This window comes from Bos grunniens, chromosome 5, assembly GCF_055505025.1.
Source record: "Bos grunniens cultivar Pamir isolate PY7600 chromosome 5, Bosgru_T2T1.0, whole genome shotgun sequence".
Lineage (NCBI taxonomy): Eukaryota > Metazoa > Chordata > Mammalia > Artiodactyla > Bovidae > Bos > Bos grunniens.
In genome coordinates, this window is record NC_141169.1 from 42,947,184 (window position 1) to 42,963,141 (window position 15,958).

The following is a 15,958-nucleotide window of genomic DNA, read 5'->3' on the forward strand; positions in this document are numbered from 1 at the left end:
ATTTTGCCTTTTCAATAGATATTTAACTCTTATTATAGTTTTTTATTTTCCACTTTGAGAACGGCATTTAATATTTCTTTTAGGGTTCTGTGCGTGATGTCACTTCAGTTATGTCCAACTCTTTATGACCCCATGGACCATAGCCTGCCAGGCTCCTCTGTCCATGAGATTCTCCAGACAAGAATACTGGAGTTTTTTCCCACGCCCTCCTCCAGGGGATCTTCCTGACCTAGGGGTTGAACCCACATCTCCTAAGTCTCCTGCATTGCAGGTGGATTCTTTACCACTGAGCCACAAGGGGAGTCCATTTTAGGGTTAATTTAGTATTTATGAGCTCTTAGTTTTTCCTTGTTTGAAGCTGTTTATCTCTCCTTCAGTTATCTGTCTTCCATGGTGGCTCAGACGGTAAAGCATCTGCTTACAGTGCGGGAGACCTGGGTTTGATCCCTGGGTTGGGAAAACCCTCTGGAGAAGGAAATGGCACCCCACTCCAGTACTCTTGCCTGGAAAATCCCATGGATGGAGGAGCCTTGTAGGGTACAGTCCATGGGATCACAGCAGAGTATCCTAAATTGTAGGGTTTTCCCTTTTGGCACTTTGAATATATTATGCCACTCCCTTCTAGCCTTCAGATTTTCTGTGGAAAAGTCAGCTGATAGCCTCATGGAGACTCCCTTGGATACAACTTTTTGTTTTTCTCTTGCTTCCTGTAAAAATCTCTCGTTATATTTATCCTTTAGCATTTCAATTATATATATCAGCAAGGGTCTGTCTCAGTTCATCTTATTTGGGACCCTCTGTGTTTCTTAAACCTGGATATCTCTTTCCTTCTTCAGGTTGAGAATTTTTCAGCCATAATTTAATTAAATTCATTTTCAACTCCCTTCTCTTTCTCTTCCCTTCTAGAACCACTATATTGAAAATGTTGGTTTGTTTCCTGTTATCTCAAACATCATTGAAACTGCTATCATTTTGTAAAGTTACTTTTGTTAGTACTATTCTGATTGGGTGAATTCTATTATTCTAAATTCCAGATCATTTGGGTGTTGTTCTGTATCACCTACTCTGCTGTTTATTCCTTCTACTCTGTTTTCCATTTTACTTACTGTATTCTTCAATTCTGACTTATTCTTTTTATGTTTTTTTTAGCTCCTTGTTAAAATTCTCACTGTGTTTATTTATTCTTTTCCAAAATTCAGTTAGCATTCCTGTTTATGAGAGGGTTAACAGGTAGGAAGGCCAGAGGTCGCCAGGCAGCAAGAGGAAATAAACTGCAAGTGGCAAACTTTTTCTTTTTTCCTTCTCTATTGGTTCAGAACATCTGGTTCTGTATGAACTTAAATTTTCTCAAACCTTGAGCTAACCAATGCATTTTCCTTATGAAAACATTTTGCTTAAGCTATCTTAATGAACTATACAAAAAAGATCTTCACAACCCAGATAATCATGATGGTGTGATCACTCACCTAGAGTCAGAAATCCTGGAATGTGAAGTAAAGTGGGCCTTAGGAAGCATCACTATGAACAAAGCTAGTGGAGGTGATGGAATTCCAGTGGAGATATTTCAAATCCTGAAAGATGATGCTGTGAAAGTGCTACACTCTATATGCCAGCAAATTTGGAAAATGCAGCAGTGGCCACAAAACTGGAAAAGGTAAGTTTTCATCCCAATCCCAAAGAAAGGCAGTGCCAAAGAATGCTCAAACTATCACACAATTGCGCTCATCTCACACACTAGTAAAGTAATGCTCAAAATTCTCCAAGCCAGACTTCAACAGTACATGAACCATGAGCTTCCAGATGTTCAAGCTGGATTTAGAAAAGGCAGACGAACCAGAGATCAAATTGCCAGCATCCTATGAATCATTGAAAAAGCAAGAGAGTTCCAGAAAAATATCTACTTCTGCTTTATCAACTACGCCAAAACTTTTGACTGTGTGGACCACAAGAAACTGTGGAAAATTCTGAAAGAAATGGGAATACCAGACCACCTGACCTGCCTCTTGAGAAACCTGTATGCAGGTCAGGAAGCAACAGTTAGAACTGGACATGGAACAACAGACTGGTTCCAAATAGGAAAAGGAATATGTCAAGGCTGTATATTGTCACCCTGCTTATTTAATTTATATGCAGAGTACATCATGAGAAACACTGGGCTTGGATTCCAAGTATCCTTGCACCAGAGGGTAGCAACGCTGCAGTAAGAGAGGTCCACGTGGGCTTTTGGCTTGTAACAGGACATGGGCTGTGACGGGCTGGCCTCAGACAGAGGTTTGCTCTGCCTCTGTTGTGCAGTCTGTGCAACCACCAGCAATGTCAGACCCACTGTATCTGAGTCTCTTTTATATCTCACAGCTGTTGACCCCAGCTTCCAGTGCTCCCACTCCTTTGTGGCATTGATCTCTAGGGCATGCAGGGTCTGTGTGGGCTCTCAGAATGTATGTGGTATGAGTCCTGGCTGTCTGGATGCTGTCAAAGTTTGGGACCATCTATAAACTCTATCTGTGCAAGCAACTGCAATGGCCACCTGCAGTGTGTTCAGATACTACCCCTAGTCCAATTCACCTCTGAGTCCCATAGTTGAACTCTCACTCAGTTTAACTATAGGCACACATAGGAAAGTCATGGGAAACTAGGCAGTCACTGGAACAGTCCTCAGTCTGCCCTCTCTCCTCTGCCTCAGTGGCAAGCCAGTGCTCATATGCTCCTCGTGAGCAGAGCTCAGGATTCCCAAAGCCCTCCTGTTAGTCTAAGTTTCCCTCCAACAAACCATGGGGGATCCTCTTCCCTGTGTCTGACTTCAGGGCTGGCACACCCAATATATGGCTTATAGCTCACTCCCAAGGGTAGACCTCCACAAGTGTATTTTCCCCTTTACTCTGAGTCCTCTCCCAAGGACAAAAGTCCCAACCCGATCACATTTATTCCCTTACTATTCAATTCTGTGTGAGTATTTCTTACACCTTTGGTTATAAAGGAGTCTTTCTGCCAGTTTCCAGTTAGTTTTCAGTGGCATTTATTCTACACATAGATACATTTTTGATGTGTTCACAGAGGTAATTGAGTTCTATGTACTCCTACACTACCATCTTGGTCAACTTCTCTATGTCGAACTTTTAAGGAACTACCAAACTGTTTCCCAAAGTTGTTATATCATTTTATGTTCCCACTGGAGGTATTTGAAAGTTCCAGGTGTTCTAGACCCTTGTCAATGTTATGTATGGTAAATCTCTAACTTCAACATTCTAACAAATGTGTAGTGGTGTCTCATTGCGATTTTAATTTATAGTTTTCTAATCAATAATGTTGAGCATTTTTTCATGTTCTTATTTGCTATTTGTAATCTTTGGTGAAGTTGTTAGTTCTTATAGATTTTGAGTGTTCTTTATATATTCTGGGTGTATGTTATTGATCTATATATATTTTGTAAAATATTCCCCCAGTGGGTGCTTTGTCTTTTTATTTTCCTTATAATATCTTTCAAAGAAAAGGAAAATTTTAATTTGAAGTTCACTGTAATAGTGTATTCTTCTATGGATCATGATTTTTGTATTATATCTATGAAATCTTTGCCTAACTCACATTCATAAAATTTTTCTCTTATGTCTTTTTCTAGAAATTTTATAATATTAGGTTTTATGTTGAGATATATGAGACATTTTGGGTAATTTTTGTATATGGTATAAGGTATGGATTAAATTTTATTATTTTTTCAAATAGATATCCAATTAAACTATTTTTCACATTGTTCTCTTTAAGGGTCATACAATTTAAACTTCTAACAAAAATGTATGAGGGTGTCTCTCAGTCTGACAATACTTGTATACTAGGAAAGAGTAGTATCTTCATCTATTGTTGAATTGCTTTTTAAAATTGTGAGGTTAAGCATCATTTTTTATATTTTAGAACTATTTCATTTCCTTTCTGTGAACTAATTATTTCTGTCCTCTGCTCATTATTTTCTATTGGGATGTTGGTCATTTTTTTCTGTTTTAGGAAATTAATTTAAAATGTTGAATTCTATTTGATTGCTTTTGTAAAAATAAAATAACCTTCAGAGTATAATACATGAACACTGAGTTTGTAAAAAGTATTTGAACTTTTAACACTCCAAAATAGTGTTTTTAAAGGGCATCTCAAACGGTTTCATTAGAAAACTATTACCGAGTTAAATGTAGGACTTTGTAAGATTCAGATCTCTTCATTCACCAAGATAATTTTCAGTAACATGGACTGATTAAAACAGCATTTGAAAAGTCCAGAGACACTGTGAGGCCATCTAAATAAGCTGCTTTGACTTAAACGGGCTATTGCTTTACTGTCTATATTTGCAAAACAAGACCTCAAAATAAAAAAGCCTGACTCCAGTCAATAAGATGTGTGGGTCTCAACTGACTGATTTCCTACTATGAATCTCTTTAACAGCATCAATATTATTTGGCAAATATATCTATGGGGCTTTGGTCCCTCAACATCCATAGGCAAAACAGGAATATATTATGATGTTAAAACATTAAGATTTCTTGGACAGCTGTTGATGGATGAATTTTAACTAAGGAGGAACTTAATAAATGCCATAAATTATCTTTCATTAAAGCAGAAACTAAACCGCAACACATTTTCATAGAATAAATAACTTAGGTTCTTCTTCTTAAAACAAAATCATCATTCTCAGTGTCTATGTAAACTTTTTCTGAGCATCAAAAACTAAAATCCATGTTTATTTCTATTAACTTACAACATTCTAAGAGACTCACTTGAGAAACATAGTGATTTAATTATTTGAATTTGAATAGAAAATACCCCATTTAATGTGACAAATCATGGTAAATTTAACAGCAATTGTTAAGGTATGAGACAGTTTTGTGAATTACAGAATTTTGCCCAAATCTCTTGAGCATTAGGGGAAGTTCCATTGAAATAACTATTTTAAAATATATCAAAAAAGGTGCTAAGTGTTAATATCACTAAATTATTAAATATGTAAAATTTATATACTTATCTTGTATGCTTCTCTAGTTTCCAATAAAACTTTCATTTTAATGCACCTTCTAATTGTCCAAGCAGGTAAGAAACCAGAGTATACTCTGACCATATACTAATTAATGCTTATCTGCCCTGCTCTAAGAAAGGTCTAAATAAGGTTTAAAAATTAGGCATTAGCTCCTTACACATTATGCCCATAAAATGCCAGAAAGCTTGTTTCTGTGTGAGGTCCTCAGCAATGCAATTACTTACTCGATGCGTAGCTTTTGCACTAATGACTTCCAGAATGGGGTGGGCTTCATGCTCAAGGCAGTAAAATGGGGCTAGAGGTGAGCTTCCTGAAGCATTTCAGCAGAAGAATCTGGAAAATAAACCTGGAATAATAATTGAAAATCTTTAGTATTTTGTAATATCAGTAATTGTCCAAGTAAGAGAATGAGGCAAGTGCAGCATCAGAAAAACACAAGGCAGTAATGTGACCTCTGCAGGATCTGCTACAATGATCCTGTTGGTCTTTTTCTCTTGAGAGCCTCTTCTTCCTTTTCCTTAGTATCTTTGTCTTGTTTTCTTTTTTCTTTCCTATTTGTTCAAGTGCTTCTTCCCTACCCATTTATTTGGTGGGATCCTTCTTTGTCTTTCATCCAGGGCAGATACTCATCCTACTTGATTCTTATTTTCATATTTCTTTCTCCTTTTTTCCCTGGAGTGTTCACCCATATCCTTGGATTCAACTCTAACTCTAACCCATTGACTCCAAGCTCAGCAATCCTATTTCTTCACCATAGCTTCAAAAGCCTCTTGTACTTTTCACCTGAGTGTTCAGCTCTCATTTTAACTCAATGTAGCAAAGCAATTTTGACACATTCAACAGTTGCTGGCCACACAGCACCTGAATCACATCTTCTTAACTCCATCATTTAGTTCAGTTCAATTCAGTTCAGTAGTTCAGTCTCTGTCATGTCCGATTCTTTGTGACTCCATGGACTGCAGCATGGCAGGACTCCCTGTCCATCACCAACTCCCAGAGTTCACCCAAACCCATGTCCATTGAGTCAGTGATGCCATCCAACCATCTCATCCTCTGCCATCCCCTTCTCCTTCTGCCCTCAATCTTTCCCAGCATCAGGGTCTTTTCCAATGAGTCAGCTCTTCGAATCAGGTGGCCAAAGTATTGGAGTTTCAGCTTCAACATCAGTCCTTCCAATGGACACTCAGGATGGATCTCCTTTAGGATGGACAGGTAGGGTCTGCTTGCAGTCCAAGAGACTCTCAAGAGTCTTCTCCAACATCACAGTGCAAAAGCATCAATTCTTCTGCATTCAGCTTTCTTTATAGTCCAACTCTCATGTCCATACATGACTAATGGAAAAACCATAGCCTTGACTAGATGGACCTTTGTTGGCAAAGTAATGTCTCTGCTTTTTAATATTCCATCTAGGTTGGTCATAACTTTCGTTCCAAGAAGTAAGCATCTTTTAATTTCATGGCTGCAGTCACCATCTGCAGTGACTTTGGAGCCCCCAAAAATAAAGTCAGCCACTGTTCCACTGTTTCCCCATCTATTTGCCATGAAGTGATGGGACCGGATGCCATGATCTTCGTTTTCTGAATGTTGAACTCTAAGTCAACTTTTTCACTCTCCTCTTTCACTTTCATCAAGAGGCTCTTTAGTTGTTCTTCACTTTCTGCCATAAGGGTGGTGTCATCTGCATATCTGAGGTTATTGATATTTCTCCTGGCAATCTTGATTCCAGCTTGTGCTTCATCCAGCCCAGCATTTCTCATGATGTACTCTGCATATAAGTTAAATAAGCAGGGTGACAATATATAGCCTTGACATACTCCTTTCCCAATTAGGAACCAGTCTGTTGTTCCATGTCCAGTTCTAACTGTTGCTTCCCGACCTGCATACAGATTTATCAAGAGGCAGGTCAGGTGGTCTGGTATTCCCATCTCTTTCAGAATTTTCCACACTTTCTTGTGATACACACAGTCAAAGGTTTTGGCATAATCAATAAAGCAGAAATGGCTGTTTTTCTGGAATTCTCTTGCTTTTTCAATGATTCAGAGGATGTTGGTAATTTGATCTCTGGTTCCTCCGCCTTTTCTAAAACCAGCTTGAACATCTGGAAGTTCACAGTTCACATATTGCTGAAACCTGGCTTGGAGAATTTTGAGCATTACTTTACTAGTGTGTGAGATGAGTGCAATTGTGTGGTAGTTTGAGCATTCTTTGGCACTGTCTTTCTTTGGGATTGGAATGAACACTGACCTTTTCCAGTCCTGTGGCCACTGCTGAGTTTTCCAAATTTGTTGACATATTGAGTGCAACACTTTCACAGCATCATCTTTCAGGATTTGAAATAGCTCAACTGGAATTTCATCACCTCCACTAGCTTTGTTCGTAGTGATGCTTTCTAAGGCCCACTTGACTTCACATTCCAGGATGTCTGACTCTAGGTGAATGACCACACTATCGTGATTATCTGGGTCATGAATATCTTTTTTGTACAGTCCTTCCATGTATTCTTGCCACCTCTTCTTAATATCTTCTGCTTCTGCTAGGTCCATACCATTCCTGTCCTTTATTGAGCCCATCTTTGCATGAAATGTTTCCTTGGTATGTCTAATTTTCTTGAAGAGATCTCTAGTCTTTTCCATTCTATTATTTTCCTCTATTTCTTTGCACTGATCATTGAGGAAGGCTTTCTTATCTCTCCTTGCTATTCTTTGGAACTCTGCATTCAAATAGGTATAGCTTTCCTTTTTTCCTGTGCCTTTCACTTCTCTTCTTGTCACAGTTATTTGTAAGGCCTCCTCAGACAGCCATTTTGCTTTTTTGCATTTCTTTTTCTTGGGGATGGTTCGTGATCCCTGTTTCCTGTACAATTTCATGAACTTCCATCCATAGTTCATCAGGCACTCTGTCTATCAGATCTAATCCCTTGAATCAATTTCTCACTTCTACTGTATAATCCTAAGGGATTTGATTTAGGTCATACCTGAATGGTCTAGTGGTTTTCCCCACTTTCTTCAATTTAAGTCTGAATTTGGCAATAAGGAGTTCATGATCTGAGCCACAGTCAGCTCCCGGTCTTGTTTTTGCTGATGGTATAGAGCTTCTCCATCTTTGGCTCCATCATTACTTAGTCAAATTTCAAGCATCCCTTATGGCCTATATGTGTCCAATAAATACCTTTGCATTGTTTTTAAATAACTAATCTGACAGGACAACTTTATGCATACAGAAAAATCAAAGATGAAATTCTATGATTCTTTTATCTAACAAGAAAATGGCAGTTTACATTTCTTCTAGAATTATTGATGTTCATCTGAATATGATTATCTAGTGATAACTAGCCAACTTTAAGAACTTTCACAGAATAAACCCTACGTTTCTTGAAATACTTAAAATGTCTTTAAAAGATGCTTTAAGAATTTTACAAGAACATGTTTTCATGATTACTAAACACAGAACAGGTCTTACATTTATTTCTTCAATAGGCTTCTATAAGAGTATGGTTAGCTTAAAAAAATATACTTAAATCTCTTTCCCAAAACTAATTTTGGTAGCACAGTGGAAATGTCTAGAGTTTTAGGGCATGTCCAAACAGGGAAAGGGAAAGAAGAACAGAGAACTTTTAACTAACTAAAGGGTGACAAGTGCTGGGTGGGGGTGGGGGGTGAAAGGAAAGGAAACCAAGAATGGAAGGTAGGAAGGATTCTTGGGAGCATAAAGCCTCAAGACTGCACCCACACATCCTCATCTGCAACTCTATAGATTTTCTAGTCAGGTGGCTCCCAGTTGTATTAAAATATTACAACGTAGGGCAGGTCCTCAACGACGAAAACGGTTTGCCCCCTGAGTCAGTCTTGCCAGCTGGTAACTCAGTTATTGGTGTTATAAAGGAAGATGGATATGTCCACACTCATTGTCCCTCCTCCAGTCCCCGCCCCTCTCCTGCTTTTGCAATACTCCGAGTGCTGATCTCTGTCTCCCCCTGGTGGCAACCGTCCAGGGACAAGCAGGCGCTCGGGCAAGGCAGGAGGGAACATGCCTATAATAAAGATCGCGGCAAGGGAGCTGGGCGGCGGGTACCTCCTTTTGCAGCTTCTGCATACTGGTACAAGTCTGGCCTTCCCAGAAAACAGTTCCCCAAAGGTGGCGCTCACTCCAGCTTAGTTCTGTTTTTATCTGTCCAGCTTCATTCAGGTCTTACCGGTTGAGAGTCCTATTTTGTCGTGACTGTCAGGTTTTAGGGCGTAACTTCCACCCATTTGGAAGCGAGGGGGCGCAGGAGAGTCCAGACGGTAAAAGGATTATAGACATTAGCACCCCCCGCCCTTATTTCGAAGAACTGAGGGAAGAGGGAAATCAGATTGCTCCCTTAAATTCCAAATAGTACCCCCTCCCCGCCCCTCGCTCCACCTTAGGTTTCCCCTGCTCTCGGCTTGTTCCATATATTGATCTGTTACTTTACCACTGCTTGGAGAAGGTTGGAGATCGTCTCCAAGCCTGTCTCATTGTCCTCAACCCTTAAGTGGCCGAGAGTGGGCAGTCCAGAAGCGAGGATTCGGCTCATCTGCTGTAGGGCACAGTGTAGGGGAGGACCTCCGTGGACTCCGAGGGCGAGATGAGGATCACCGGTAAATGGGAAGGGGTGGGTTTATGACGCGGGATTTAGGAACAGGCGTGGGTGTAAAGAGGCGGAGATAAAACACAAACCGCTTGCCAAGCCGGCCAGGGGTTGTTCTACTAGACGGTTGGGGTCTGTGTCTGATGCCCCCAACCCCGCTAGGCTGCCCAGTGGCTCCGCCGAGCCTGAAGCCTAGAGCGAGTAAAGGATCGCGGAGTGTCCTCAGCTCGGGCTGAGGGGGCAGGGAAGCCGAAAGCCCCGTGCGCCACTTCCTCAGCAGCTTCAGCTTCTGCGGGCCTGTTCCCTCGCGGCTTTACCCTGAGATCCGCCTCTTCTCTGCCTCCCCCTTTCCGCGAACTGCCTCCGCCTCCTTCCTCTGCCTCCACCCTCAATCCCCAACCCTGTTTGTCTAGAGCTGGGCTGGGAGCCCTCAGTCGGCCAGAGCTCTGGATGTGGGTGCCAGACAATTCTACGGCGCCTCTCAAGATGGACAGCCGCTACACCAGCTCCGCGGGCCTCGGGGATTTAAACCAGCTGAGCACGGCCATCCCGGCCACGCGAGTGGAGGTGTCCGTATCTTGCAGGTGAGGACGCAGCCCTTCCCCTCCGTCCTTTGCCCCCACATCTACTGGGTCGGTAGCGTTTGGAAGCGCGCAGGGTACGCCGAGGCTCCGCGAGGGTGAGAAGTTGCGCCATGAGTGGGAAATAGCTCAGTCGTGGGTCTCGAGTCACCGCCGGGTTGAGTCGCAGAGCGAAGAGCCAGAACTAGGAGCGAATAGTGGGATATGGGACTGAGACTTTCTTTCTGGGAAATGCTGTAAAAGTTGGCTGGGCTGTGACTCAGCGGCGGGAACCCCCGGCCGCCGCCCACTTTACGAGCCCTTTTTCACGTCCCAAACTCGAGCCGTGGGGTTGGGTGATGACAGGAATCGAAGGGCATAGCATTGCCAAAGCGCTTGTGGCCAATGCGCGCAGTGGCCCAGGATTCCCTCTGCTAGGCTATGCAAACCTGAGGTTGGCACAGTTGGCTCCAAACCGGGCAGCTTCCTTCCCACCCACTTCCTGGAGCCATCCAGCTTGCTTCCCCGCCTCCTCGCCCTCACCTCCCCCGGGGGAGCCTTTTTGCCTTTGACCTACTACGTAGAGATTTCCACCGCAGCCTTACCTAAACTGTGGGAAGTCACGACTTTGTGCCTGCAAGTGGATACATTTGAGTGCCTGTAAAAACCTACACTCTGCTGTACATTTCAAACTCCTTTGGCTGACGTTCTTTGGGTCAGTTTGCTTGTAAATAAAGTAGCGTAATTGCTATATCGCAGATGATTTTAAGATGACAACACTGAATGGAGCCCACTCCCATGTTTGCAGCCTTTGATCTTTCTCAGTGGAAAACTCTTAACCTGAACACTTTTCACTTGTTTTTAAAGCCCTCAAATCCTTTCCTTCCTTTTTTTTAAGGAAAAAAAAAAAAAAAAGGAAGAAATCTTGAAGAAATCTAATAAACATGGTTAAGTATCGATGTAAATAAGCACCTAGGCTTAAAATACTATCAATCTAGTGATATTTAATTTTGCATTGTCACAAGAGTAAACCTGAAAGCCAGAAGAATGATTTCTTAAGGCCGACTTCAGACCATTGAACACTAATGCTGATAGTGATAGCTAAATGCTGCCTGAGATTTCTGTCAGTTGAACAAGTGAAACTGTATGGAAAATTCTTCTTAGACATTAATTTCTAGATCTTTTTCTCTTTTCTGAAGCTGGCTTTGGATGCTAGGGGGAGGTTATCAGTATTTAACAGGTAATGAATGCGTAGCCTGAAGTCCTACAATAACAGCATTTTCTAGAGTTCTTATTTTCTGCTGAAATCCTATAAATCTGAATGGCATGTGGCCTGTATGAGGAATGAATACAAATGTCAGTCAAGTCTGAGTTGCCTATAAACTTTTTAGGGGTTGTGGGGAAATGATACTTTAGTCTTCCTGCCAATAAGGTCCATATTTAACCGCTCTCTCTCCCGCCTCTGATGCTTGTTTGCTGTGGTGCTGGCAATCCTGGTCAACTGGCTTTAATCCAGTTTCTTTCAGCTTGCTACCTCAGAACCTGAAGATCCCCTTGTTTCACCCCCTTTTTTTGATACCATTGATTTCATGTATTGTTTTTAATTTTTCATGTTCAAATAAAAAAGTTTTGGAAGAGAACCCAAATACTTGTAGTACTTATCTTATTGATAATTGAATCTTGTGATGATAGATGATGGTGTCCCTGGGGCTTTGGCATAAGAGATCTGGTTATACATTCTGGCTTTATATATATTCTGATGTCTAAAATGAAGATAATTTGGGCATTTATCTTATATAGGGTGTTATCAGAGTTTAATAAGATGATATCTGAAAAACACTGACAATGTAGACATGAAAGAAAGGGTTAAAAATATTAGCTATTATTATGATATTGGAAATAGTATTTATTGAATCAGTATATTGCATATGGTTCAACTATGGAATTCTGTAAATAGTCCTTCTCTTTTGAACTTCAATAAATTGGTTAAAGAAGACACAGATAGAGGCAGCCTCAGGATATCTGTTCTTTCTTTCTCTTTCTTCTTTGATATATATATAAAGAGCATATTTCCTAGATTGCCTGTGGGGATTTTATCTAGCAGCAAGGCACAGTTGTAGGTCCCTTAGCCTTACCATGGGCAAGCAGAGCAAGGAATCACCTTGCTTTTTTATATTGAAGGCTTCTGATGATTTGCTGATGACCTTTTTGATAACCTCCTTTCATTGTGCCCAGCCTAAGATTTTTTAAAAGCTTTATGATGTTTGCATCTTCATTTTGAGTGAGGTGAGAAAATCAACAATTGAAGCTTGAAGTAAAATATAATTTGTGGAAATCATTTAGTCTATTCACTTAAGGAAGTGTTTGAGTGTCTTTAATGCTTAGCACTATGCCATGTTCCATGAGAAATGCATGAGAAGTTCTCTAAAAAAGTGAAATCTTCTTGGGAGATAAATATTATATAACACATAATTACATAGGACTAAATCCAAAGATGAGGTTCATGAAGAGGAATGGAACATATCATTGTGAAACAGAGTACTTGGAATGTGCTACAAAGAGGAAATGGGGCATGAGTGAAGACAAGACAGATGACATGGTTTTATGAGAAAAAGAGCAGTGGAGTTTCTGTAGTAGCTACAAAGTTGGTGTGTTAAAGTGACAAATATTTTCTAGCTATATTTATGCAGAGATAAAGCTCCAACTCTTTAACTTAACTTCTACTCATTATTCAGCTCTTCTTGCATTCATTTTTAAATTTTGTGTTAATTTGTAAATTTAAAGATTTTTAAATTATTGGGTTACCTAATTAAAATGTCTATAGATGAAACGACACAACCTTAGAAACATAAAACAACATTCCTGTTTTATTCTGAAAACAGATTAATATAAAATAAAGGTAAAAACAATGGGAAAAGTAATACACAGTAATTAACTGTTTTCCCTGAGACCTTGGTTTGTTGCACTGTTTCTTACACATTGTTTTGATGATTTTGTTATTGTCATGTCATTTTGATAAGCCAGTGAGAAACTGGCTTATCAAGTATAAAAGCAGGGATAGCAGTCTATATTTCTAGACTTTGTAGATTAGATATCACAAATGAATCTTATTGAAGCAATAATCCTATAATGGTAATAAAATTAATTTTAAAATCTAGTGTGGAAGGAAGAATACAAAGTGGAAAGTAATGAGTGCCTATTTTGTACTCAGTTCAGTTCAGTTCAGTCGCTCAGTCGTGTCCGACTCTTCGCGACCCCATGAATCGCAGCACGCCAGGCCTCCCTGTCCGTCCCTAACTCCCGGAGTTCACTCAGACTCACGTCCATCGAGTCAGTGATGCCATCCAGCCATCTCATCCTCTGTCGTCCCCTTCTCCTCCTGCCCCCAATCCCTCCCAGCATCAGAGTCTTTTCCAATGAGTCAACTCTTCGCATGAGGTGGCCAAAGTACTGGAGTTTCAGCTTCAGCATCATTCCCTCCAAAGAAATCCCAGGGCTGATCTCCTTCAGAATGGACTGGTTGGATCTCCTTGCAGTCCAAGGGACTCTCAAGAGTCTTCTCCAACACCACAGTTCAAAAGCATCAATTCTTCGGCGCTCAGCCTTCTTCACAGTCCAACTCTCACATCCATATATGACCACAGGAAAACCATAGCCTTGACTAGCCGGAACTTTGTTGGCAAAGTAATGTCTCTGCTTTTGAATATGCTATCTAGGTTGGTCATAAATTTCCTTCCAAGGAGTAAGCGTCTTTTAATTTCATGGCTGCAGTTACCATCTGTAGTGATTTTGGAGCCCCCAAAAATAAAGTCTGACACTGTTTCCACTGTTTCCCCATCTATTTGCCATGAAGTGATGGGACAGGATGCCATGATCTTTGTTTTCTGAATGTTGAGCTTTAGGCCAACTTTTTCACTAGGAATTCTATTTTGTACTAGGAATTCTATTTTGTACTAGGAGTTCTAAAAAGCACTTCCTGACCTGGCTTTAGGAGAAGACAATGGCACCCCACTCCAGTACTCTTGCCTGGAAAATCCCATGGACGAAGGAGCCTGGTAGGCTACAGTCCGTGGGGTTGCTAAGAGTCGGATGTCACTCAGCGACTTCACTTTCACTTCTCACTTTAATGCATTGGAGAAGGAAATGGCAACCCACTCCAGTATTCTTGTCTGGAGAATCCCAGGGACGGAAGAGCCTGGTGGGCTGCCGTCTACGGGGTCACACAGAGTAGGACACGCCTGAAGCGACTTAGCAGCAACAGCAGACCTGGCTTTAGCTGTCTTGCCTAATCTCCCACTACTCCTCACATAAGCTCTATGACTGAACATAGTGTCGACTTAAAAAATAGTCACAACCTACTAGTTGAGAGTTATGTTTTATTTGGTAGGAATTTTTAGGACTTCAAGCCCAGGAGACAGCTTAAGTGACTCTAAGAAAACTGCTCCTAGGAGGCACAGGGAGGAGTCAGGTTATATGAAAGTTTGCAACAAGAGGAAGGTAGTCTGAACATCAAAAGATTATTGTTAATTAGGGAAAACCAGATATCCCAAGTTAAGGAATTTAGCACTTTTCTATGTATGGGAAGATGCAAGAGTCTGCGCTTACTGAAATTATTCCTTTCATATGCATCCCAGCTATCTGGGACAAGGTGCTCACCAGGGGAACTGGCTGATGGCCGCCGGATTGTTTTTCTTGGGTGCCCTCTGGGCTCAGAAATTCACATTTGGAGGGCCAGAATCACAGATTGCTGTGATATCCTTATTAGTTGATACAGCAGGAAATATTCCATTTCACAATAGCCTGACATCTATGTGCTTAGTATATGCAAAAGTTGGTGCCAGATAAAAGTTGACTACAGAACAGTACTAAGAGGTACAGTCCCAAAGCATGTTCTGTTATCCTGTTGAACCAAACTGTCTTTGCGTGTGTGGCTGTGCACATGCTTTTCTCTGACCTGAATGTCCCTTCCTCCACTCTCTTCCTTTCTTGATTAGCATTGTCTCCTTCTTCCAGACTCAGATATAACATAATTTTCTATCACGATCCTCTCCCAAGCTGTATTTTGCTATATTCTCAGTGCAGCTGGAAATGGCAGCCTGCTCCAGTATTCTTGCCTGGGAAATCTCATGGGCAGAGGAGCCTGGCAGGCTACAATCCGTGGGTTGCAAAGAGTCGGACATGACTCAGCAACTAAGTATTCAAAGCAACTAATATGTACCAATATCATGGTTATAATTACTGGTCTATGTAGTCTTCTTGGGGACAAGTTTTGTCTCTTTCCTGTCTGTGCATTCTGAACTTGGCACAGAATAAGTAGTCAATAAATGCTAGATTCTGTAATTCTCTGAATGAATCATCTGGCATGGGATAGAGGTTTGCTTGTTAAAATATAGACTCAGATTCCAAACTAGATCTACTGAATGAAAATGCCTGGAACTACGGCCCAGGAATCTGTACCTTTAGCATGTTTACCATGTGCTGGCTACACACATTAAACTAAAAAAAAATATTGGTGGAATGAACAAATCTGTGAATAAATCAACACTGAACCTAGTAGTCAGAAGTTTCTGTTTGCTTTGTATAGTGTCATTAGTGATTCATTCTCAACTTGTACCACACGCCCCAGCAAGCTGACAAGATGTCAGGCTCTCTTGGCACTGCATTCTTCTCAGACACCTCATATATACATATGTTTTAATTGGAAGATAATTGCTTTACAATGTTATGTTGGTTTCTGTTATACAACAACTTGAATCACCAGAGAGCATGGAACTT

General features: G+C 40.9%; 1 protein-coding gene and 1 long non-coding RNA gene across 11 annotated transcripts in view; one reads left to right on the forward strand and one right to left on the reverse strand.

The window, feature by feature from the left end:
* Positions 1-9,604, reverse strand: part of LOC147371813 (uncharacterized) — a 100,380-nt gene extending 90,776 nt beyond the window's left edge. For 3 of the 4 annotated variants that reach the window (XR_015163773.1, XR_015163774.1, XR_015163775.1), the window contains exons 1-2: positions 9,468-9,604; positions 5,239-5,360 (exon numbers count right to left, since the gene is read on the reverse strand). This is a non-coding gene — a long non-coding RNA (uncharacterized LOC147371813). Of the gene's footprint in view, positions 1-4,757; positions 5,361-9,467 lie in introns of those variants that run through there. The other variant, XR_015163772.1, reaches the window with a different exon arrangement.
* The window catches only part of CPNE8 (copine 8), a 272,491-nt gene continuing 266,033 nt past the window's right edge, over positions 9,501-15,958 (forward strand). For 6 of the 7 annotated variants that reach the window (XM_086399952.1, XM_086399951.1, XM_086399953.1 and 3 more), the window contains exon 1: positions 10,056-10,207. Coding sequence is in view for 6 of the 7 variants with exons in the window: in XM_086399951.1 (XP_086256077.1) it covers positions 10,074-10,207 (134 nt within the window). In the remaining variant the exon portion in view is untranslated. Of the gene's footprint in view, positions 9,634-10,036; positions 10,208-15,958 lie in introns of those variants that run through there. The other variant, XM_086399950.1, reaches the window with a different exon arrangement.